The sequence below is a fragment of the Muntiacus reevesi genome, chromosome 17 (genome assembly GCF_963930625.1).
Source record: "Muntiacus reevesi chromosome 17, mMunRee1.1, whole genome shotgun sequence".
Classification (NCBI taxonomy): Eukaryota; Metazoa; Chordata; class Mammalia; order Artiodactyla; family Cervidae; genus Muntiacus; species Muntiacus reevesi.
This window is the reverse complement of record NC_089265.1, coordinates 19035007-19058875: the sequence shown is the minus strand read 5'-3', so window position 1 is coordinate 19058875 and position 23869 is coordinate 19035007. Positions and strand designations below refer to the sequence as shown.

Below are 23869 nucleotides of genomic sequence, written 5' to 3'. Positions count from 1 at the left end.
CTAACCAAAATTACCTAAGAACTGTATACACTAAATTAAGCTCACTGGCAGCATCTTACCACTGCCCTACCAAAAAGGGAGAGGGACTCTCAAAAAGTCTCTGTCCAGCCCTAGAAACCAGCAAAGAATATTAGATGCCCTCCTTCCCCGATAGCTACGTCCACATATGTTGTTTTCAATAAACACTCAGAGAACTAAAATCTCTAGTAAGATCAGGGAACCTAAGCTCAGAAGATTTCACATTTTGACTTTTAAGAGCTCATTAGGTCTGTTTTTAATGTCCCCAAATATGGAATTGGAGGACATTACTGCGTTGAAAAATGATACGCCATCATGCCTTTCTGCAAAGGCTTTCAATTTCCAGCACTTACAAAAAGAAATGCGTTAACAAAAAACACAGTAACAAATCAATATTGACAATTCTGTATTTTAATCTGATTATAAAATGAAAGAAGGGAATTGACCCCTGAAATAAATGCCCAGGAATACTAAGAGTTTAAAAAAAAAAAACAACAAAAAACCCTAGTTAAATATCTTGAGCTTAACTTTAGATCCCAAATCATTCTGCCTGAGAAGCAGAATGATTCTGCACCATACATGTCAGAATCCCTTGGCACTATGCTGAAGAGTTAACTTAGCAGTTATGTTCACAAAGGAGAAAGGTCACAGACATCTAGGGCTAGATAAGACTTCAGATCATTTAGGAAAGCACCTTTATTTTACAGGAGGAGAGAAGTCAACTGATTTGACAAACCATAAGCAGTCGATTCAGGTACATTTTATTAAAGTGGACTGAAAGCAAACTGTAATTCATTTTACTGATATGAAAAAAGCTCTCAGAGACAAGTACCAGGATCAGGAAGAAGGATTCAGAACACAGTATCCTGGAAGCTACTGTGTTAATGACCCAGTGACTTCCTTAAGACTGAATGTAAAGCATCAAAATATGAAGAAATAAAACTGCTCCCTCAGGCTTCAGTGATCTTGAATACAATGAAATAATTCTGGTTTACCTGTTTACAAACAGTTATGTCTCCTTTAAATCCTTCTTAGGATAAATCGCAAAGGTCAAACAGGTGGTGAAGAGTCAAGGGCATCACCACATTTTCTCTACAAAGTAATAGACAACCAGATCTATTACTGCAAATGAAAAAATACAAATTCTAGTTGAGCTGGAGTGGAGGCTGGGGATAGATACAGGACTTGTGAGCCATATCAACTCCCTCTTCAAAATCAAAGCATTATGTAGAAAACAGTTTCAACAAAAAGTACAATGATCAGGAAAGAACTCATTAAGAGCTAAAAATAAACTCTAATTCACAATATGCATAAGGATTTAACAAAAAAAGGAAAACAAGATGTAAAATTGCATCTGCTAAGTTAACCATGCCCTCATGGAAACTGCCACCCACCCCCCCACCCCCACCGCCCCGTTTACACAAACTGGAATCTGTAAAGTCTGTGATGACTGAATAAGGCAATGCTTTAAACATTTTCAATGAATATTTCAACAAAAGAAAACCAAGGGACAGCAATTTTTTTTTTCCCCTAAGTCCTCTGATCTCCAAACACTACAGGAACACTGGGCTTCTTAACATCCAAACACACAGATCTCTTCATTTCTCTTCTTCAAAATCTTACTTGATGAAATCAGAATATATAGTACTGGTATTTATGATTTACATTAAAGGGGTATTAATCTTAAGGAAGAAGCTATCAGTAACAGTGAAAATAAGCCTCAGTTAGTTTTCATCTATCTGATACCTCATGGCTCAATTTAACAACCACCTGACCTTCCAGGCCAGTTAACAGTCCACTAGGGAAGCTTGGCTGAGTACCTTCACATTTTAAGTCAAGCTAATTCATTCTGAATAACAGTTACACAATACCACACAGAGCAATAACTCTACACTCCAGTGCTCCAGCTCACAGAGGCTGGTGTAGTATCATTAATCATCTTTCTGGGCTCCCAAGTCCCAACTTGTACCTCCTAGTCCCACTTTGTCCCATCCCTAGAAAATCAATTCTGTTGGTCAAGTCATCTAGAAAGCAAAGAAGAGAAAATGTTTTGCAAACTTTCCACATCATGAGAAAAATCTAAGAACTCTAAGACAACCAATTTATTTGATTTTTCTTTTTTCAATCAGTTTGCCTGGAGGAAAACAACATCTGCAACTGTCTTCTAACTGAATGAATAAGGGGCTGGGGAGAGAGAGAAAGAGTGTCCTTATGTGCTAAGCACTTTACTGGAAGAAACAAGTTCAGAGTCAAATAACACAAACAATGCTACAATACAAGGAAATGGCTAGTCTGTTCTTTCTAGGCTAAAACCTCGAAAACCTGTGCTCCTTAGCCCATCTCCCTAGCAGGGGAGTTGAAGATAGCACGCATTTTGTCTCATTTCTTTGTTAATCCCAACAACTTGATCCCAAGTTAAGCTAATAACAACCCTGGTATACACAGGGGTTTGGTAAATCCTATTACCACTGCATTCAAAGTCCATTTCACATGGAAAGATGGGAAGGAATGCTTAACAACAGAGTTTAAACTAAAACCCCCCTTCTCCCCTCTTCTTTTGAAGTGGCCAAGCAGTCTCCTGAGCCCTAAGAGCTTGAGATGGCTGTCTCCCCTCCTTGCATGCAGCCCACCCCAGGTGCTCTGGACTTCAGGGCACCATATTCAACTTTTACTGTTTGGATGCCAAAGAAATGATCTTCGTCCGCATGGGCACAGCATGCTAGGAGTGGATCACAGCTGATCTGAAAGACAGGAAAGCCCTAGTGGTTCTTCCGGCTGAACAGACTTACTCTGTGCTCTGGCTGGGGGCTGGTCCAGGCTGAGTCACAGGACTGCACTGGACAAGGGAGGCTCTGCCTAAGACCCTCTGCAAGGGGCAAAGGTTCTCCAACCGGGAGGACGGCAGGTCCTAGACCGTGGCCTCCATTATCACCCGTCAATTACCTAAGGTGATAGAAGAGATTACTGGGTAGTTAAATCACAAAAAAGGTAGTTTTAAATGAGACTCCATCTCTTCACAATACTTGGGAGGAGCTGCCAATGCAGCTTGAAGTTCCTCAAAAAATGTATGAAGATACCATCAGCCATAAAGGGATATCCAATGATGTCAAAATATTGACATTCTGGTACTTTAAGAAGCAAAACCAGATACATTAGTAAGTAAAACATGCTAAGCAATTCCCTGACAGTCCAGTGGTTAGGAGGCTTTCACTGCCACAGCCCAGGTTCAACCCCTGTCAGGGAACTAAGATCCTGCAAGCTATGCAGCACAGCCGAAAAATTATTATTTTTTTAAGTAAAACATGCTAACCGAGCCACTGCACAGGCCCGACAGATCAAAAGATGCTCACAAGTAAAATGCCAGAAAATATTTTTTTAAGTTAGCACTTTTAGCTGTAAAAAGACACTCATGGTTTTCTCAGCTCTCAAAATTCAGTAGCAGCGGTGGACTCAAATGAAAGTCAGGCAACTTAAAACAAGCACAAAAGAACGAAGTGTATTCTGAAGCACAGCTTTAGTTTCAATGATCAACTATTCTGTTCAAGAAACACTTAAAATGCTCCAACAGGTGCAAAATAAAAACACTTTGATGTACTCATAATTTAGAAAGTTAAAAAAGCAAGGGCAGGTGCAATAGATAAGGCAGTAAAACAGGAAAAAAAAACCATCAAAAGAAAAACAGATCAATAAATCAACTGCATACCTGGGAAACAGGATTTTAACATTATATATATTAAAAAAGAGGAAGGATTCCTGGATCAGAATTTGTTCTACATGTTCTCCCGTTTACTTCACCATCTTTTTTCTCATCTACATTTTCCATCATTATGATGACAGCTACTAAGTAATAAAACTGAAAATGGTTTCTACTTTACATCACTTGATGTACACATGCGTGTATGTATACATTTTCCAAAGTACAAGTAGACAAAAACTAGAAGAAACACCAAGGAAAGGTCTGAAGAACACTCAGGCCCGTTCATATCTTGCTATAATTTAACAGGAGAAATCCTCACAGAAGAATTTTAACTGTATCCTTAAATTTGAATACATTAACAAAGTTTGTATTTTCTATCAAACTAAGGGAAAAAGTCAAGGGCATTAAAACACTGTGTTCCAAATCTACTGGCAAAACAGGTATGGTCATTCTAGAAGTCCCAGGGGCCATAAGGACTAAAAAAATACAAAGTCAAAACTCACCTTCATTTAACCAACAGGTTCAATCTCACGTTCACAGTAAAGTGATAGGAAGGGAAAGTGTTCATCACTCAATTGTGTCTGACTCTTTGTGATCCCACGGACTGTTAGCCCACCAGGCTCCTCTGTCCATGGGATTTTCCAGGAAATGATACTGGAGTGGGTTGCCATTTCCTTCTCCAGAGAATCTTCCTGACCTGAGGATCAAACCCGGGTCTCTGAGAGTGCAGACAGACTTCACCATCTGAGCCACCAGGGAAGCACCTCGAAAGCTGCTGGGAAACCAGGTGTCCTGTTCTGGGGAGCTACAATACACTGCGTTTTTTTTTTCTCATGCAATAAAACAAAGCAATACAAAGATCACCATCAAGAAAAGAGAGAAACAAAAATACAGATAATTTACAAATTAATTGAGAATGGTTCTCTTTCAAATTTGTCCATATCCTCACAATAGATGTTTTTCCTTTCAGAAACTAGTCATTTAAAGGTTTCATTACCACAGACTATCAGAAGAAGGAACTTTTGTTTCTGTTTGCTAAGAGTCTTATTTCATAAACAAGAGAGTTAGAATATGTCCTGTCCCCACACGCCAGAATTGGAAAAGACCCTGATGCTGGGAAAGACTGAAGGCAGAAGGAGAAGGGGGTGACAGGGGATGAGATGGCTGGATGGCATCACCAACTCCATGGACATGAGTTTGAACAAACTCCAAGAGATAGTGAAGGCCAGGGAAGCCTGGCATCGCAAAGATTCAACATGACTTAGCAACTAACAACAACAACAATCAGAAGAAACTCTGTTTCAGTTTGCTAACTGAGAGTTAAACTTATTTCACAGTGAAGAGAGTCAGAATAGGCCCTGTCCCCCCATCCCAAACTATGGCACTTAGAGGCACAAGGATTATTTTGAGTTAAAGGCAATTAAGAATCAACAGATGCAGAAGAGTACTCTTCTCTGCCCTAGCTTTTTCCGCCTAAAAACAGGTTATAAACGTCCCTTGTGAAAGCGTTCCCCTCTCCTCTGTCAGGAAAAGGAGAGCCACTCTTACCAATGAAGATGGAGAACCAGCACGAAGATGAAGCTGCATAAATAAACCCTGCTAAAATCGTTCTCGTCTTCCATTAGTTTCCCCCTATATATTTTCTTGGTCACTCGCTGCAGTTTATCCACCCTCAGAACCCAAATCCCCTCTGCTTTATTAAAATGGTATACAAGCCCCAGAGACTAGCCACTTCTTTGTTTCATTTCTTTTCTGTGAACTCCCAATGCATGTGAAATATTAGTAAAAACAGTACTGCCACATCTCCTGGTAAGCCCTTTTCTCCCTGATTTTACTGAGATACAGTGGACATGTAACACTGTGTAACCTGTCTTTTGTTAGGTTCAGTAATTGGGGGCTTGCAAATTAAGAGGGCACAGGGAAAGTTTTTTCTCACTGACAATGAATAAAAAATTAAAATGAAAAAATTTTAAAAACCAATGTATTTAGTTTCTTAAATCCTATAATCAATACTGACACTTTGAAAATTATTCTATAAAACACCAAGTTAAAGGTCTGAGTGGAAAAAACAAAGCATAAATTTTATAGTTTTCCCTAAAACTTTATAAAAAGCTCAATTTGTAACATCAGATTTTTGAAATGACTGATTAGTCATGACCTTTGGAAGAAACAAGGGTACACAGAAAAGTAATTTTAAGATATACTGATAAATGGTTTCTTCAATACCATATTGATAGTTTCTTCAATAACCATGAAAAAATAAATTTCATCTTATTTTATATGAATTTCATTTTATATAAATTTAGCCACTAAAATCTAAAGATGGACACATTCAAATGTATTATATTCCACAGTTAATATACTCGGCAGCAAAGCATTTACCCTGTGCTGCCAAGTTTTCCTGTTCTGTGAACACCTGGGCATACGCCCAGCCTTTGTGCCAAATTTCTAACTAAATACACCCAGAGTCAGCAAAAATGAGGTATTTATTAAACTATCATCACCCACCAACCCACTCAACCATCCTGCCCTTTTCAACCACTTGTCTGCAAGAATCAGGATTCTTAATCTCTTGATATTATAAATACCTACAACTATCAACTGACTTAAAGATTGCAACTGATGCACAAAACCACTTTTTCAAATTAATGTTCATCACAGCCTTGGGCTCACTGTGACTGACTTCATCACAGTTAAAAAAAAATAGCTATTAAATTTGAAGGTATGCATTAGGCTAATAAAATACCACTTATCTCTTTCAATCCTGAGGAGCTAAGATTGCTTTTAAAAAGAGGGGGAAATACCATGCTGTCAAAATAAAGTTTGAAAATCATATTATCCTCATAAAATAAACCAGCATTAAAAACTAACTTTCAAGTTCTCAGGAAGCAACAGAGACATAAGTTAAACCTAGCTAAGATCCCTCATGTTTTATATGAGACCTCACCACATGGGATTTCAGGAAGGCGGGGGGAAGAGGTCTGTGTTCCCAACCAAGGCACTGCCTGTCCATAGATAATCTACATCTGCAAAGCCCCTCTTCTGGGCCCCTGTAATTTGTATTTCTTTATGTCTGTTTTGGCCTTTGTTTTTTCCTTTTGTCTGAAAGCTTCTAATTGGCAGCTTGTGGGGTCAGCACAGTACCCCCCTCAACAATTCCTAGGGTAAGAGTGAAGCTATCACATTAAGATGTGAAAGAGCAACACTCATTTCCTGAGGTCTTCAACTATAATTCTCTTATCTTCTCTTTTGGAAGGAAAAGTTAACAGCCATAGAACAAACTACCCCGGAGTTTTAAAAACTGATTACACACTTACACACACGTGCACACATACATACCCACCCACACACACACACTCTTCTAGGGACAGGTCGGGTATTCAGAAAAGACACAGCCCAGTGACGTCTACACTCAATGTTTCTAGCCCTGAAACCCAAGAGATCAAAAGCTGGAGAGGGAACAGCACCAGAAACTTAACTCTGCCACACAGCTGGCACTGCAGTTACACCCACCTGGCCCACCCACTTCCAGCCAGAATTAAGACAGACCTGGAAATCCCTGGCTCTATCATCTCCTGCAAAATGTTCAGGAAAAAGAAGTCTGTAACTCCCAGGTAATTCCCACATTCCAGGCCCTCCCTGAACAGACTGATGCCCAAGGAAGGTCTGGGCAGGGCCCTGGAACTTGCGTTTCTGACAGTCATCCCAAGTGATTCCAATGCACGTATTCTACTGACCAGACTTTAAATACCAAACTGACTCCCCCATCAAATCACTGAGAGATCCTTCTTGACAACAGATTTTCAAGGCCTCCGAAGTCTTTATTCTTAAAAATTCCCTCAGGTAAAGATGTGCAGCCAGACTTGGATCGTGTAGTCACTGGGATAGATTACCTAAACTGACAATCAGGGATTATAATGTTTCTAGAGAAGCATGGATGATCGTGTTAGTTTTATGTATCCCTCAGTCCTTGACCCTCAAAAATCTTCCATTCTCCTCTTGTGGAAGACTCACCACTCACCAGATGATGCCCCTGTGTGATCCTGGAAAAGTTATATGTCTCAAAAGAAATTCAACTGCTGGCCCTGTGCTAGCTTTTGAAGAGTGAGTTCTGGCCCTCCAACAAAAAGGCAAGAAGGAAACATGCTCGGAAAGAATGAAAAAGCCAGAAATAGGGTCCCCACTCTGCCACTTATAGACGTGTATCTTGAACTCAACATGTCAGCAAACCTAGGCCTCTCATCTCTGGTCAATGAGGGAGTTGACTAAGGTCACCTCAAGGGTTTTTCCAACTCTAATGCTCTGTTATTCATTCCTTGCATCATAAAATCCATTTCACTCCTCTAGAATGCAGCATCAGCAGGTGTCAAGGACTCTGAAGTGCATTTGAGAACTCAGAGGGACCGACCGACGTCAGCTAGGCTGTACAAACAACAGAAGCTTCTCATAATTAATACCTATAGATAGGAAACAGGGGAAGCATAAAGCTGGCATGAGCCCAAAGCAAGAGTCCAGCAAACAAAATGATAAATAGAATTTCGACTAGTGAGAAGATTACTGTATTTGAAACTGAAGATGTTTTGTGATGTAGTTCCCTAATCTTCGTATCAAAATAGTGGATTAATTTGCAAACACTGACACAACCTAAAAATTGTATACTTTTAGGACTTAGGAAAGAGGCACATACTTTCCTAACTAGGTATTTTGTACTTAAGATATAGTTTCCTAATTTTAGCATTATTTAAATAAAGACTTAATAAAAGTGAAAAGTGGGAGGGGGGGCAGAATTTAAATTTTCTTCACACAGAGTGATCCCAGTTTTCTTATAACACAATCAATTAAATGCTCCTACAAAATCAGATAGCAGGAGCTGGCCCACTAGCTCCCCCAGGAAATAAGACTAAGAGGATAATTAGGGTGACTGAAAAACTCTGCCCCGACTGTATAAAGCATATACTGAAAAACTGCTCAGGACGACTAATGCTAAATACCAGAGTGGGGTTCAAATCCCCACAGATTCTTTCAAAACCTTTCAGAGATATGTTAATAAGTAGCTTCTTCAGAAAATATGCCCACTTTGCCAAGTGTAACAATTCTAAACCCAGTTTCAGAAATCTATGTACTAGACTACTTTGTTCAATACAGTATTTACTAAGAAACTCAGAGTAACACAACAACAAAAAAAATCTAAGGTAACTGTTTGACGCTAAAGGAGTCAGAACCTTCTGAACGCTTATTTAACCCATACCAAGAATAAGATGTTAGTGGTCCAAATCAAAACAGGGTTAATAGATGAGGTCCTTAGTATTCTAACATGTCTACTCAACCTTTTAATTTATAGTTCATTATCATGGATGTTCACCTCATGAAACATGTTCATATTTTATTGATGTGAACAGGTTTTATGGCAGAATTACAGATTGTCTGATAACTAGTTAGCAAATGACTTCCAAAGTAACACGTTCAATGGAAATCTAGGGTCGTGGAGAGAGCACCCCCTCCCCAGAGTTCATATGATTAAATAAGATGGGCGGAACTATAAATCAAACTGATTTCTTTACTGCAGGATTTTAACATAGTTTTTAATATGTTAATGATCTGCAGTATGGTTCTTAAGTGGTAAACTGTGGAGTGGAGTTTTTCTCGAACTTGTCTGTTAGTGGAACACTTGTTTTGAGGAGTATTTATGACTAAATCTCATGGAACTAAGTTTAGTAAAAACAACTTTCAATGTTTGGTGCTTACTATTCATTTTCTTGAGTACTTGGTTTGCTTATGAGAGATTTTAAACAGAAATTTTACTAGGATGGAAACCTTCATTATCCTGCTGTCCATGAAAAGACCAAGGAGTGGGGGAGTGAAAGAAATGAACAACAAATATTAACACGCTTTGGCAGCACCCAAGTATCTAACCATGTACTACTCCGTATTACCCATGCACTCTGGTTCTATTACCACCATCCTCCACGTAAAGCCAGAGAAGCTAAGGGAATGAAGACAAAGAAATCAAATTTATCCAATTTGCCACATAACAGCTCTAGTAAAGGTTAACAGAGAGTAAGATAATTCAAGACTGACCAGAGGTAAGAGATGAAGATCTGTGAGATGTTTCCTGTGGGAAAATGCTTAATTCAATGCATGACTGAATGACTGGATGTATGATTTGTTTACTGCTTTCATCTATCGTAACAAAAAATGTGACCTTTACAACTAATTCAAGCATCATTTTTAAATAAGATAACTAAGCAGTCAAACCAGAACCCTCATCATTTATATCAAAACCCTAACACCATTTATCACATTTATGTCAAAGAGGCTACAAAATGCACACATAAAAAGATGCTGTTTTGCTAAAAACATAAAATTCAGTATCAGGACAGACACATGCTAATAAAAAGTCTTTGTTCTCTATCTTTCCCAACTTTTCAACAACTTTTTTTTTTTTTAAACAAATTTTATGTATACTGCTCACACTAATTTGGAGGGGGGGAGAATGGAAAAATATTATCCATTTTTTTTTACTAATATTCAAAAACAAAAAACAAACCTTCCTGATTATCATGGTGAACATCTAAGTAACATAATTAGTTAAAATATAATTATGGATTGATGATAAACAAGTCTTACGTAGTTTTCACTTGATTTTAATGAATAAATTCTTTCTGTGAACCTCAATCTGCATCTCGAGTAAATACGACCACAAGGCCAAGCCCAGGTTAAGAGCTCCAAGTCACTTTGGAGACAATAAGCCCTTTTCTCTCGATAAAAGAACAGTTAAAGGTATTATCCCATAAAAAGCCACAGTTGACTCCAGAAATTAGCTAGGGACCCCTTCCTCTGCCTTCTGATTCATTTTACCAAGGAAACCCGAAGCTGAAGCCAACAGCTGACTTGTCCAAGGTCACATGATCAGTCAAAGTTCAAATTCTTGGTCCAACTTCTCAAACTGCTTACTTACTTCAAATATTTAGTTTAATATTCTGGTGATAAACTATTTGATATGCACTACTCATATTTAACAATAACATGAAAAAGCTACAGAGACTGTCCACACTTCATCCATTTTCAGTGTCTGCAAACAACTCCTGTATCAACCCTTCTATGGCCAAGAACACTTACTCAGGTTTTGCTTTATTCTAAAAGTTTAGTGAAATCCTCCAAAATACTAAAGAGATTTTCCACTACCTAATATTCAAAATGTGCCATTATTAAAAGCCAAATTACTCATCCTCTCATTCTTATCTTTTAAGAGGAGCACTCAGATACCACTTTTTCCTTTCTTGTTAACAGACAGAAGCTAAGATATTGCCATACTCAAATTGTATCTATACAAATATTTATACACTGACAATGTCAGTATTACCATTTACTTGGTCATATATAAGCAAAACTACAGGGACTTAAGGAAAAGGACATTTTAAGGTCATTTTCCTCTGCTAAACACAATTTCTCCCCTCATTTCATTGTTGAAATGTTAAACCATGCAAGCTCAAAACTAATGCAAGCTCAAAACTAAAGGTTAACATGATGCTTGCTGCTCCGAATACACGTACAACTTTGAAACAATTTCAAAGATGTTATTGTATAGTTCAGATTATATAAAAGTCCAGTTAAATATATACTGCTCATAAAAAATACTTTATGCTTTGAAAGGAAAGCTTAAAACTCTCCAAAACTTAAAGGTTCATACTGCTGATGTAGCTAAATAACAGAGAGAGAAAATCTAGATGTGTAAAATTCTAGCACTGAATGATTTATAGGCAGCAAACTTATAGTCTCACACCTTGAAACATAATCATTTACATGTGAGGAACCTTATCTAAAACTGCATACCTGTTATTTTGTCTCTCACAAGTTTACAGGACTCGATCTCTCCGATGCTCCCGAAAAGACTCTTAAGTTCCTCCTGTGTCATGTTCTGAGGAAGATAGTTGACTATTAAGTTGGTCTTGCTGTCCTCTGTGTTCCCAGAGTCAACTGGTGACGAGCAGTTGTTGTTTATGGTGGTTGGACCATTGGCTGTGTTATTGCAAGTTGGCCCATTAGACAGTTGTGTTTCCATGGCAGCAATTACCTGCTAAAAACAGAGAAAATAAGAAATGTCAGAATTCATATTTCACAAACTATTAGATTCCATCCAAAAATTTAAACACTTGTCACTAAACACAAGTCGTCCTGCTGAAATTACAACAAAGCTTCAAAAAGTACAACACCTATGCTAACTTTTACTTCACATTAAGCTATTCAACTTAAGATCACAGCTGTATTTTTCACATACATATTCCATACATGCACGAAAGCACAATTTACATCTTTAACATTCTCTAGAACCCCATTCTGGATCTATTCACAATCCTTACTCACCTGCTGTGTCCACAGAGTTGAGGAAATTTAGTAGCACAGAATTTAGGGCACAGAATTAAATTCTGACTAAAAATACCAGAAAATAAGTGTTTAACATGCTACCAGAAACAAAAGAAAAAAAAAAAAGAACCCTAACTTTGCAGAGATATTTAGTTAGCCTAGGAGTTTATTCTAAAACTGACAGACATCCATTAATTAAAATCAAGGAGCAAGAGTACTTTGAAAAATTAGAAATTTGTCAACATGTACTGTTTTGGTTACATATTGAAAATCTTTTTAATTGACAGTATCTTATACCTCTAAGAAATAAGAAAATAGGAAATGTCTTATGTTAGGGTTTGCAGGATAACTTGGGGAATAAACTGAGTACTTAGTGGACCCTGTGAATCTAACAAGCCATTCTTGTCAACCTTGACAGCTGAAGATCACCAACAAGGTAGTTGATCTACAGCATCAAAATAAAATCCCCAAACAATTCCAAGTGACATTCTGCCTTGACTCTGACTTTAAAGGAAAAAAACAAAACAAAAAAAACCTACCCAGTTCACCAAAACAACAATGCAAATATGTCAATTTTTGCAAACAGACCAGCCCAAGGAATTTTCATTTGAGCACCTAAACCTGTTGAAATTGCAAGTGATAAGGTATCTATAAACTCCAAATACAGAATAAACAGTAGAGTTGGGGAAAATGGCCTCAAACTTTTCAGGCTACTTTTAAAATCACTTACTAAGCAAATTTAGATCTAGTTTCCTAAAAACCAATTCTATGCTCTTTGAACGAGTTACAAACCACAGCCCCAAATTCTCTAAAACTATCTTCCAAAAACTCTCTACTTTAGAACCCAATATTGTGGGGGAATCCAAAAATCCAAGCATGGTTGAAAGGATTATCCTTCATATTCCATCCATCTTTCAGCTCCACAAAGAACTACAAAACTGACAATCCTGAATTGACAGGATGCTAGTTTTAGGGAAAGTTTAACATACAAAAGGCAAAGAATTTGAGGTAAAATTTTAAAAATTAAAAAAAAAAAAAAAGCAAAGTAGAGGAAAAGGCTATTACAAGAAGGGAGGGGGAAAATGTCTTTTAAAAAGCATATTGCCTAAGAAAAATAAAACAGCACAACCATGGATAAGCAAACAGGAAGAACTCTACTGCCAAGAGACGTTTATAAAAGGTGGCAGCACAGGGCAGATTGAGACTGGTCAGACTGGACAAGAGCCGTGCTGTCAGGGTGAAAAACAGGAGACAAAAATCCAGCCTATCTATGAAATAGCAAACCAGCTATAACCCCTTCCAAAACTTCATTTCCTTTTCAAAAGAAATGGGTTGTTTACTCTGCAAGCTACAAAATACCTCTCTTAAGTATGCATTTTCAGAGGTGAAGAGAAATAAAACCTTTGGAAATCTGTATTGGAAAAAAAACCGGAAGCAATTCAAGATATGCATTTTATTATAATTAACCAATTTATCTGAAACTGCAACAGGAGGTTTCAGATTTGCTAATAAAGCATAACCGTTCCAGTTTATAGAATATTAGCCCAGGGTCACTCTTTCCACAGGAAAATGCACGTGAGATTAACCTTTGTCCAGCAGTCAGGAAAACAATGATCTGCAAGATGAGAGTGGCCAAGGCCAATTGAAACAAATCACTAATCAAAAACTTAGGGTATACGTGGAGACTACATGAGACCCAAATACGAGGTTCGGACTAAAGCTCACTGGGATGGCATTTGAAATATAAAGTGTTCACTGACTGAAATTAGCAGGATTTAGCAAGGACAACAAACACTCCTCACTTAATTGCACATTTATTTCCATGTTCAGGTGGCAAGAATGAGCTCCTAAGCCAACATTCAAGTGAACAGCTGCAGTAGGCTGTGTGCGCTGAAAATTACAGCATCTCTCAGCTATAGGACCATCTGCTCAGAATAAAATGATACTAATGTGCTATATTTTACAAATAATGCATATTCCATTGATAGGCTCAACACAACTGTTCACAGAATGCAAACTCTTTCAACAGTTACTGGGCAAATAATTTTCAGCCAGATTTACAATTTTGACATTTTTTTAAGCATCAGGAATTGTAAATAACTTCAAAATTTAGTAACCAAAAAAATACATAGTAAACAGAATGAAAAAAATTACGGTAACTTAGTATTCAGACCATACCAAAACTTTTGTTTTTTGTTTTTAAAAAAGCTTGTCACTCTTTTGAGGCTGCACTAAATCCTAATTAAGATAATAAAAGTTACATACAAAAGCAGGTTCTGATGCTACATATACCACTAAAATTGCAATGTGCTTTACATCCTAATGATGGCCATACCACAATAGGTTAAATATAAGGATAATTAGTATGCCAAATGAAAAGTTCAAGTGTTTGGTATGGCCTCAGCACTCCTGCAACATGCTAAAAAAAAGTAGCCTACAGAATTTAAGAAAAATCCCACAGACCCCGGTCCAAGGCTCTGCTGCCCACGAACCACTTCTAAGCAGAGAAGCCACATCACACAGTCTGACTGCCATGTTAGTTTGGAGTTGCCGTCTGCAATATGGACACAAAAAGTACCGTATGTTAGATGAGCAAGATAATGCAACAAATCAGTTTGTACAAAATTTACAGTGATTGTATTGATATTCCCAGCACGTCCATGCAGTGTGGCTTAATTGAATTTGAGGCAATTCCAATCTAATCTTTCCAAATTCATTTTAACATGTAGTTTTCTTGCACAAATTAAGCATTTTTAATTAAGAGCCTGATTTTAAAACAGTATTAACTAGTTACCTTGGCATCTATCCTAAAGAACTACCTTAAACCACAACTTAAAAAAAATTTTTTTCCATAATAAAATGAAGCAAAACACTGCATGCTGTCCTATCTCTTAAGGATGTGGGAGAAGGGAGGAAATGTGAATGAAATTATATTTATAGTGAGAAAAGGCAGTCATGTAATTCATTAGTGAATGCCTTGCATAAAAACATTCTTTCCCCCAAATATCAGAAGGGCATTAAGAAAAGCTATATTTGCCCACACTGTTACATTATACTATAAATGATCCTTAATTCTGGAGCTTAAAATTAAAAGTGAATTGAAATCCTGTGAGGTTATTCTGCCACTACAGCCAAAGGATCTCTAAGAGTTTTGCTGAGAATTGTTCACATATACTAAGATGCAGTAAACCAGCATCTTTCAACTGAAATAACTGGACCAATAAACAGGATTGCTTGTAGTAATGTCTATATAGGATGTCAGCTTTGTCCCTGAATGAAATCAAGTGAATGTTTTTTAATATGTAAATTGTAAAGCCAGCACAATTTGAAATGAGTGCTGCTATGAGGACTCCAGTATGGTTAATGGGCCATTTACCACTTAATACAACCTGCTCCAATACTAAACAGAGTCACAAAATTGGCAAAGAAACCAAAGTTTACATTTTAGCCATATATGCAGCTACTTTAAATGGTCAACATAATATTCAGAAAAACTCGGGTCTATGAAAATAAATAAGCAACAAAGGAGGGCTGAAAATGTCTTTTACTTGTATATTTATGATTATAAAAATTTCATCCTTAGAGTTAAACCTGTCTGTACATGATTCACTCTTGATGCATATGTGATGAAATTTATAACATGTGACAATGGATTCCATTTTCTGGCATCTACCTAAAGGGTTTAGCATAGTCTTTATGGGATGCCATAAAAATGTTTTACTCTTCTTCCCTTCTCCCACTGATACCAGGGAATTCGGTCTGATTGTATGTTCTTTATTTTACAAAAAGAAAAGGCACTACTTATAGTTGAACTGAACCTGTGAAAAAATAAGATGCTTTCATAGCCATGATGTATCAATATTTTGGTAAGAATCTAATTGTGGTTAGACTACATGGGTAGAACAGTTAGGAGGACCACACCCAACAGGTTAAATCAAGCTTAAATGTATGTCCTCGATACCCTGAGGAGTTAATATCTAAACATTCATCACTACAGAAAACCATAGATTCAAATTTAATGGCCTCATCCCTTCCATTCCACAGGAAGCGGACACTAATGAGCTAATCTATTGACACCCCTCTTTCTGAAAGCCCCAGGGAGGCGAACAATCACTTTATTGCACCAACTAGCTAGGAAAGCTGTGTATGGAAAATGATTCTACTGCACTTTTACATTTCAAGCACCCCAGACAGTTTCTCTGCTTGAGGCAGACACATACCTTTATAGGAAGTTATAAATAAGTTGCTCACATGGCCCTTACCTTTATGCTGGCCAACAATTCAGTTACTAAAAATGTAAAGCTACTTCCCCTTCACTTAAGGACAGGCAATTCTGCTCTACTCAGTCTAGCAGAGACAACCAGGCTGGGCACTATTTATAGATCCTACTGGCTCTGAAACTCTTTGGAAGCAAAATAAAAGGCCATATTCCAGCAACATAGAACCATTAATTTTAAAGCTTAAAGAAAGTGTTTCAATGTATGTTCCCCTCTTAATTTAGACATCAATTGTGCCAACTAAGGCTACTTTTTCTCCCGTCATTCTTCATGAAATCATTTATGAAAAGGCACTTGAGCATAGATCGATCTAGACTATTCTAAACTTTCCCTGGTTCTGAGAGATAATGATGAGGTGTCAACTTGGTGGGAACATGGATTTTAAAGGGCGGGGAGGAGGGCAGCGGAAGAAGTGGCCTTTATGTTTTCACTCATAGTTTACTTCCAAATTTCCAAAAAGATTTTTTAAACGGAATTCCCGCCCCTCCTTGTTTTTACTTAAATGGCCCTCTGTATACTTTAATATCTTAAGTTTCTTACAATAATGGATTTGGGGAAACCAATGCTACTGTTTGCTCACAGCTGGGAATAACAGTTTCCTGGTTATATGAAGAAAAAAAGCAAAGTCCTTATTTTCCAAACTTCCCAATAAAAAATTCTGAAAACTAATTAGCTTTTTTCCTATTTTCAAACTTCCTTCAGAAAGCCACCAAACAAGACAGGCGGCTAATGAAGAAAGTCTGAGAATTCTCATTAAGTACACCGTCTGCTACAGGAAAAACGGTTTCCGAGACCTAGAACCCACTTGATTCCGGATCAGATCTGTGTGGCTTAAAGACACAGAAAAGGCTACTGCACAATTCTCGTGAGGACCATCTATGTGCACCAGCCAGTCCACTGAGACATACACCATCCTGATCTGGGCCCTCATTTCTTATCTGGACCACCAAACTACAGCCTCCCAAAACTTCCCTCATGATCCTAACTCACACATTACACTACTTTCAACAGACTTTCCTAACCTCCCAAGAGTTCTCCGCTGCCTAGCAAATAAAGTGCAAACTGCTAATATTAAGAGCATATAGACATCCGAGATCCTTGACAACTGCTTTCAGCAGGCTACTTAGTCAAGCATCTAAAAATATGAACTGCTCCTGGTCCTTCATGCAGTCACGGTACACCGAAGACCATACATTCTTCTGGCTTTGCCTGTACGGTTCCATCTGCCAGGAAGGCCCCCAAGTCACACCTATTCCATATCCAGCTTTGGAATTTGTACATACTAAGCAATCAAGATTATACTTAAGGTCAAGAGCAGTTCCTTTAGGAAAAAAAACAAAAACTCGAGCATGAAGGGGCAATCGCCTCTCTAAACAGTATGCAAACTTGGTAGCTTGTTTTTCTATCTCACTTCAGGTATTTCAAACCACAGATAATTATGAAAGCATATTTTCATTTTTTTGGCTCACTCCATCAGCCATCCTCACCCATTGAAATCTAAATTCTTGTTAAATGGCACAACAAAGGAAACTATCTTTTGAGTGATCAGTTGTATACTGTCATTTCACGAACCTGCTATGGCTACCTGACCACTACAAGAAAGCCAAAAACCAAGACAAATCCAAAAACATGGTATAAATGTGCTCCAAGCCTCTGGGCAACAGCGTCATCAAGCTGTGGTATCTGGAACCTGGGTCTAACTTAAAAAAAAAAAAAAAAAAACAGAAGTACAGGTAGATGTGAAAAAAAATTAAATTTTAACTCAAAAGTACTTAAGAAATACATCGGGATTAAGTTACAGATCTCAAAGGGTTTTTTAATTGACAGAGAAACATAACAAACAAACATAAAAGGTAAGATCTCTAAAAAGAATCATAGCTAGGGGCAAGGACAAGTATCTCATACTCAAAAGGTCTGGCTGGGATGGAGTGACCTTGGATACTCGTTTACAACTAGAGGGTTCTCAATACCTCAGCTAACACAGAACCAGGGCAGCATTAGTATAATGCAAAGCCTTTCCTCAGACGACACCAAACCTCTCTAAAGATCAAGTCACAAGGAGCAAGGAAGCAGTATCTCTTGACGTTTAAGAGCAGAACCCACTACGAAAAAAGACAGCAGCCATGGCCAAAAGGCATGTTCCTTTGAGGAACTCAAGGCAAGGAGCTAAAGCTCTCGAAATAATCAGCGAAGTGAATAACGAGAGTTTAAAAACGAGAGCTGGGTAAGCAGCAAGGTGGGTCATCTGTCTCTAGCCTACCTACAGAATGTTTTATCTTTCCCATTCAAATCACTAAAATAGCATTTTCAGGATACATTTCAGCTTTGCTGAATTAAAACAATAGAAGGGTCAACCAAGCACTCAAACTCAACTTCTGAGGTGTTGGCTACCAGAATAAGCCATTTCTTTGTTTTCTTTAAACCTCTTCACTTTGCTGTGTGGTTCCTAAAGGAATAAAGGTTTGCAGCTTTAAACTTCATGGGATATCCTCAATCTTGGAATCCCTGTCAACTCCCCGCCCCACTCCCATACCATTTTAGCTGCCTCCAGCTCCATGGATTCTTCAGCCTTGTTGAGCTCAGATTTTTGGCCTTGGGGCCAACAAGGGTCCAAGAGCTGCCAGAGACACTGCCCCAGACAGCTGCAGGACTCACAGGGAGAATGTTCTTTGGCAGCGAATGCGAACATTTCTCTGTCTCTTGGCCCTTTATGGCCCCTACAGAGTCCTTCTGACGCCAGTCTTTCTGATTTCTGAGGTTTTGTAGTTGTAGAGCTGGCAGAATTAAAAGCTTTGAGGTGAGAGAGTAAAGTATGAGTTTAGGGGTCGGTCCCAAGTCCTTCCCTTCATTCTAGGTCCGTATCAGGCTTCCATGCTGAGCAACACGAAAGCAAAGATCCTGTGAAAAAGATTTGCTTAAGGTTTACCCTCTGTTCATTCACCCATTCATTCAACAAACATCAGTTCACAACTCCCACAAACTAAGGACTGTCCTACATGCTTCAGAGACAGCAATGAAAAAATATCCTGGAGTGTACATCTGCAATAGGAGGTATACACATGTATAAAACTGTGTATTAGCTGGAAGTAAGTGTGCTTTGGAATAAAAGAAAATGTAGAGCTGAGTAAGAGGGCTGAGAATGTGGAGATGAAGGATGGATAGTTTCCAGTATTAAACAGGAGGTCTCAGTGAGAAGGCGAGCTTTCAGGCAAGATTTCAAAGAGACGTAAGCACCCCTGTGGTGGGCAGAATATCAGCTCACCTTAGATGCCCACATCCTCAACTCTGAAATATGTGACTATGCTACATGACAGGGAATTAAGATACAGACGGAACTAAGGCTGCTCATCAGATGGCCTTGAGATGGGAAAATTACCCTGGATTTTCAGTTGGGCCCCGGGTAATCAGAAGAGTCCACGTGAATGGAAAACGGAGGCTGGAGAGCTGGTGTCAGAGTGATACAACCCGAAAAAGACTCAACCCACAGTCACGGGCTTTGAAGATGGAAGGGAGCCATCAACTTAGGAATGTGGGCAGCCTCCAGAAGCTGAAAAAGGCAAGGGGAAAGATTCCCCCCAGCATCTCCAGATGGAATGCAGCCCTGCCAATACCCTGATGGTAGCCCAAGAGACCCACATCACAGGATTCTGCCCTTCAGAACTGCAAGCTAATAAAACAGGTTGTTTTAAGCACCAAGTTCATAGTTAGTTTGTTACAGATTTATAAGCAAATAATATACATCCCCATGGGGATATCTAGAAGACAAACCAGGCAGAGACCAGCCAGGGTGAAGCCAGAAGGGGGCTAGAGAGAGATGAGTCTAAAAGGTGGAAAGCCAGACATACAGGATCTTCGAGGTGTAGAGGAGGAAGACGTTTCCTTCAATACTCTTAGGGTGCTGGCTGGCTCTGCAAATCAGACTGACAAATTAATAGGAGAAGAGCGTACAAATTTTATTGAATTTATTTATACATGTACATGGGAGCCTTCACAAGAGAGAAGTAATTTGAGCAAGAAGTTTATATCCCTCTTAGATAAAGAAACAATAGATGTGTAAAGAATTGGCTAGAAAAGGTGGTTTGGGTTGGGGGTAGTGAGTGTTAAGGATGAAATTAGGAAGATGTGCTGTGCTTAGTCGCTCAGTCGCGTCCGACTCTTTGCGACCCCATGGACTGGGACCTGCCAGGCTCCTCTCTGTCCATGGAGATTCTCCAGGCGAGAACACTAGAGTGGGTCGCCGTGCTCTCCTCCAGCGGATCTTCCCGATCCAGGTATTGAACCCAGGTCTCCGCACTGCAGGCAGATTCTTTACCGGCTGAGCCACCAGGGAAGACCAAGAACACTGGAGTGGGTAGCTTATCCCTTCTCCAGGGGGACTTCCTGACCCAGTCATTAAACTGGGGTCTCCGACACTGCAGGCAGCTTCTTTACCAGCTAAGCTACCAGGGAAGCCCAAAGTAGGAAGATAAGCCTTTGACTGTGTGGATCATAATAAACTGTGGAAAATTCTGAAAGATATAGGCATACCAGACCATCTGACCTGCCTCTTGAGAAACCTGTATGCAGGTCAGGAAGCAACAGTTAGAATTGGACATGGAACAACAGACTGGTTCCAAATAGGAAAGGAGTACGTCAAGGCTGTATATTGTCACCCTGCTTATTTAACTTATATGCAGAGTGCATCATGAGAAACTCTGGGCTGGATGAAGCACAAGCTGGAATCAAGATTGCTGGGAGAAATATCAATAAGCGCAGATATGCAGATGACACCACCCTTATGGCAGAAAGTGAAGAGGAACTAAAAAGCCTCTTGATGAAAGTGAAAGAGGAGACTGAAAAAGCTGGCTTATAGCTCAACATTCAGAAAACTAAAATCAGGGCATCCAGTCCCACAACTTCATGGGAAATACATGGGGAAACAGTGGAAACACTGTCAGACTTTATTTTTTGGGGCTCCAAAATCACTGCAGATGGTGATTGCAGCCATGAAATTAAAAAAACACTTACTCCTTGGAAGGAAAGTTATGACCAACCTAGACAGCATATTAAAAAGCAGAGACATTACTTTGCCAACAAAGGTCTGTCCGGTCAAGGCTATGGTTTTTCCAGTGGTCATGTATGGATGTGAGAGTTGGACTGTGAGGAAAGCCGAGCACCAAAGAATCGATGCTTTGGAACTGTGGTGTTGGAGAAGACTCTTGAGAGTCCCTTGGGCTGCAAGGAGATCCAACCAGTTCATCCTAAAGGAGACCAGTCCTGGGTGTTAACTGGAAGGACTGATGCTGAAGCTGAAACTCCAGTACTTTGGCCACCTCATGCGAAGAGTTGACTCACTGGAAAAGACCCTTATGCTGGGAGGGATTGGGGGCAAGAAGAGAAGGGGACGACAGAGGCTGAGATGGCTGGATGGCATCACCGACTCGATGGGCATGAGTTTAAGTAAACTCCGGGAGTTTGTGATGGACAGGGAGGCCAAGCGTGCTGCGATTCATGGGGTCGCAAAGAGTCGGACACAAATGAGTGACTGGACTGAACTGAACAAAGTATGCTTGTTCAGATTTCCAGGCCCCAAGTCCACGTACTGATGTTAAGAATGTCTTCCTTCCTCTTGTTACAGGGAGGGTTCCTTCCACATGGGAATTTTACTACCTATTTCAGAGAAGAAAGGAGAGGGAGGAGGTTAGAATGGCCTTTCTACTTCTGCTATTTTCTCAAACTCCTTCAGCTTAAGATATTTAATATGCCAAAGTAACATACTTTGGAGCAGTACATCCTCAACTTCATCAAAGGCCGCCACAAGAAAGTGAACCATAGAAAAGGTTTTGAGCACAAAAGGCGGCTACTGTGAAAATAAACTGGATATGCTTGTGTGGGAGAGCTCAACAACTTTGGAAACAAAAAGACCAACCAAGAAACAAATGCAGTAACCAAGATGCAGGATGACAGCGATTCCAACCAGGGTGATACCAGGGGAGGAGTGGACAAACCAGCAGGAAGCATGTCGTCAATGTGTTAGTTTAATTACATCAGTAAAAAGACGACGAGATGGCTGGATGGCATCACCAATTCAATGGACAGGAGTCTGAGTAAACTCCGGGAGATGGTGAGGGACAGGGAAGCCTGGCATGCTGCAGTCCATGGAGTCGCAAACAGTGGGACGCGGCTTTGCGACCGAACAACAACAAACTATTTAAATCCATTATCAAGAAACTGCTTTAGATTCTAACTACTCACATTCAAATCAATTCATCTTTCTGGCCACTAAGAATAGATGATGATTAAGAAAAGGATAAGTTTCTATAGAAAGTGTCTTACTTTGGGAGCAGATCTCCTTAAAGAAACCCAGTATTTGAAAATTTGAGTTTAAAAATATTAAATCAAGAGTTATTCACTTTATCTATGGAGTCTTTAAAGAAGTCTGCAAGTGAAACATTTAATAGCAAATGAAAAATTTATAAAAACCATAATCATTCAAAAGATGCAACTCTCAACAATATAGTATGTCAGCAACTGATTTATAACCTATGACAGCCCCTAAGGCTCAGAGTTCAAAAAAAAAACCTCAAAAGTTCACGGCAAAAGGTAAAACAAAGTAGATGATAGATGAAAATAATGAGAATAACTTACATTTCTGTGATATGAATAACTTACATTTCTCTGATATGTAATTAATCTTTAAAATCTACATTCTTCAACAGGGTCATATACATATATATACACACACACACACACACACACACACACACATACATATCTCCACAGTAGTCAAGGTTAAGCCAGGGGTTAGTTTAATCTTGGTTACAGGCTAGAATACACTACCATCTAGTGATGAATCATTCCAACCTCAGTGGGCATTATTAATTTCTACGCTATTATTTGGCTGTAGAACCTAAAATAGGACATGAACAGTAAAAAGAAAATCAACTACTCCCACAGTTTTGTAGCAGGGTTTTTGTTTGGTATAGGCAGATAAATTTGAATTGCTAAATTAAGACAGTTAACATAGTAATCAACAAAGAAATTGGATTAACTTCACATTTTTCTGCAAAAGTCACAGCTAAGGGGAACCCCCTCAGGGTTGTACAAATCGTGAAAGGCTGATTGGAAATCCTCAAATTAATCCCAGTAGTTGAGTGTTTTCATTAGGTAGGTTAAAACATAGCTCCTCTGTAGGACACAGCCACTAAAATACTGTCATATTCGAGCTCCCAAAGAGCAAGTATGCCTAGTCTTAAAGGGAATATAAAAGACAAGGAAGGTTTACAGTCACAAATATTGTTTTTTAACTCAGAAGTGTTATAAAGGGCCACAATACTCCATCTGGCCACTAAGGTTATTTTACTCTTAAGTGTCATCTGGCAGAACGTACACACAGAAAACCAAAAACTATAGTTAAGTGTTTAACTCCAAGTAGCTTATACCAAAATAAAGTGAACAAAATAAAATGTCAACAGAACAAGGCGTATTTTCTTCATAATGCTGGGAGGCTACAAATATTTCTGTCGAAATTTAA

General features: G+C 38.9%; 1 protein-coding gene across 4 annotated transcripts in view; it reads right to left on the bottom strand.

Annotated features, from left to right (window-relative positions):
- ELAVL2 (ELAV like RNA binding protein 2) overlaps positions 1-14614 on the bottom strand; it is a 79558-nt gene extending 64944 nt beyond the window's left edge. For 2 of the 4 annotated variants that reach the window (XM_065907839.1, XM_065907838.1), the window contains exons 1-2: positions 14543-14614; positions 11549-11792 (exon numbers count right to left, since the gene is read on the bottom strand). In XM_065907839.1, the coding sequence (XP_065763911.1) occupies positions 11549-11792; positions 14543-14614 (316 nt within the window). Of the gene's footprint in view, positions 1-11548; positions 11793-14542 lie in introns of those variants that run through there. The other 2 variants (XM_065907840.1, XM_065907841.1) reach the window with 2 other exon arrangements.
- Between the last annotated feature and the right edge of the window lie 9255 nt (positions 14615-23869).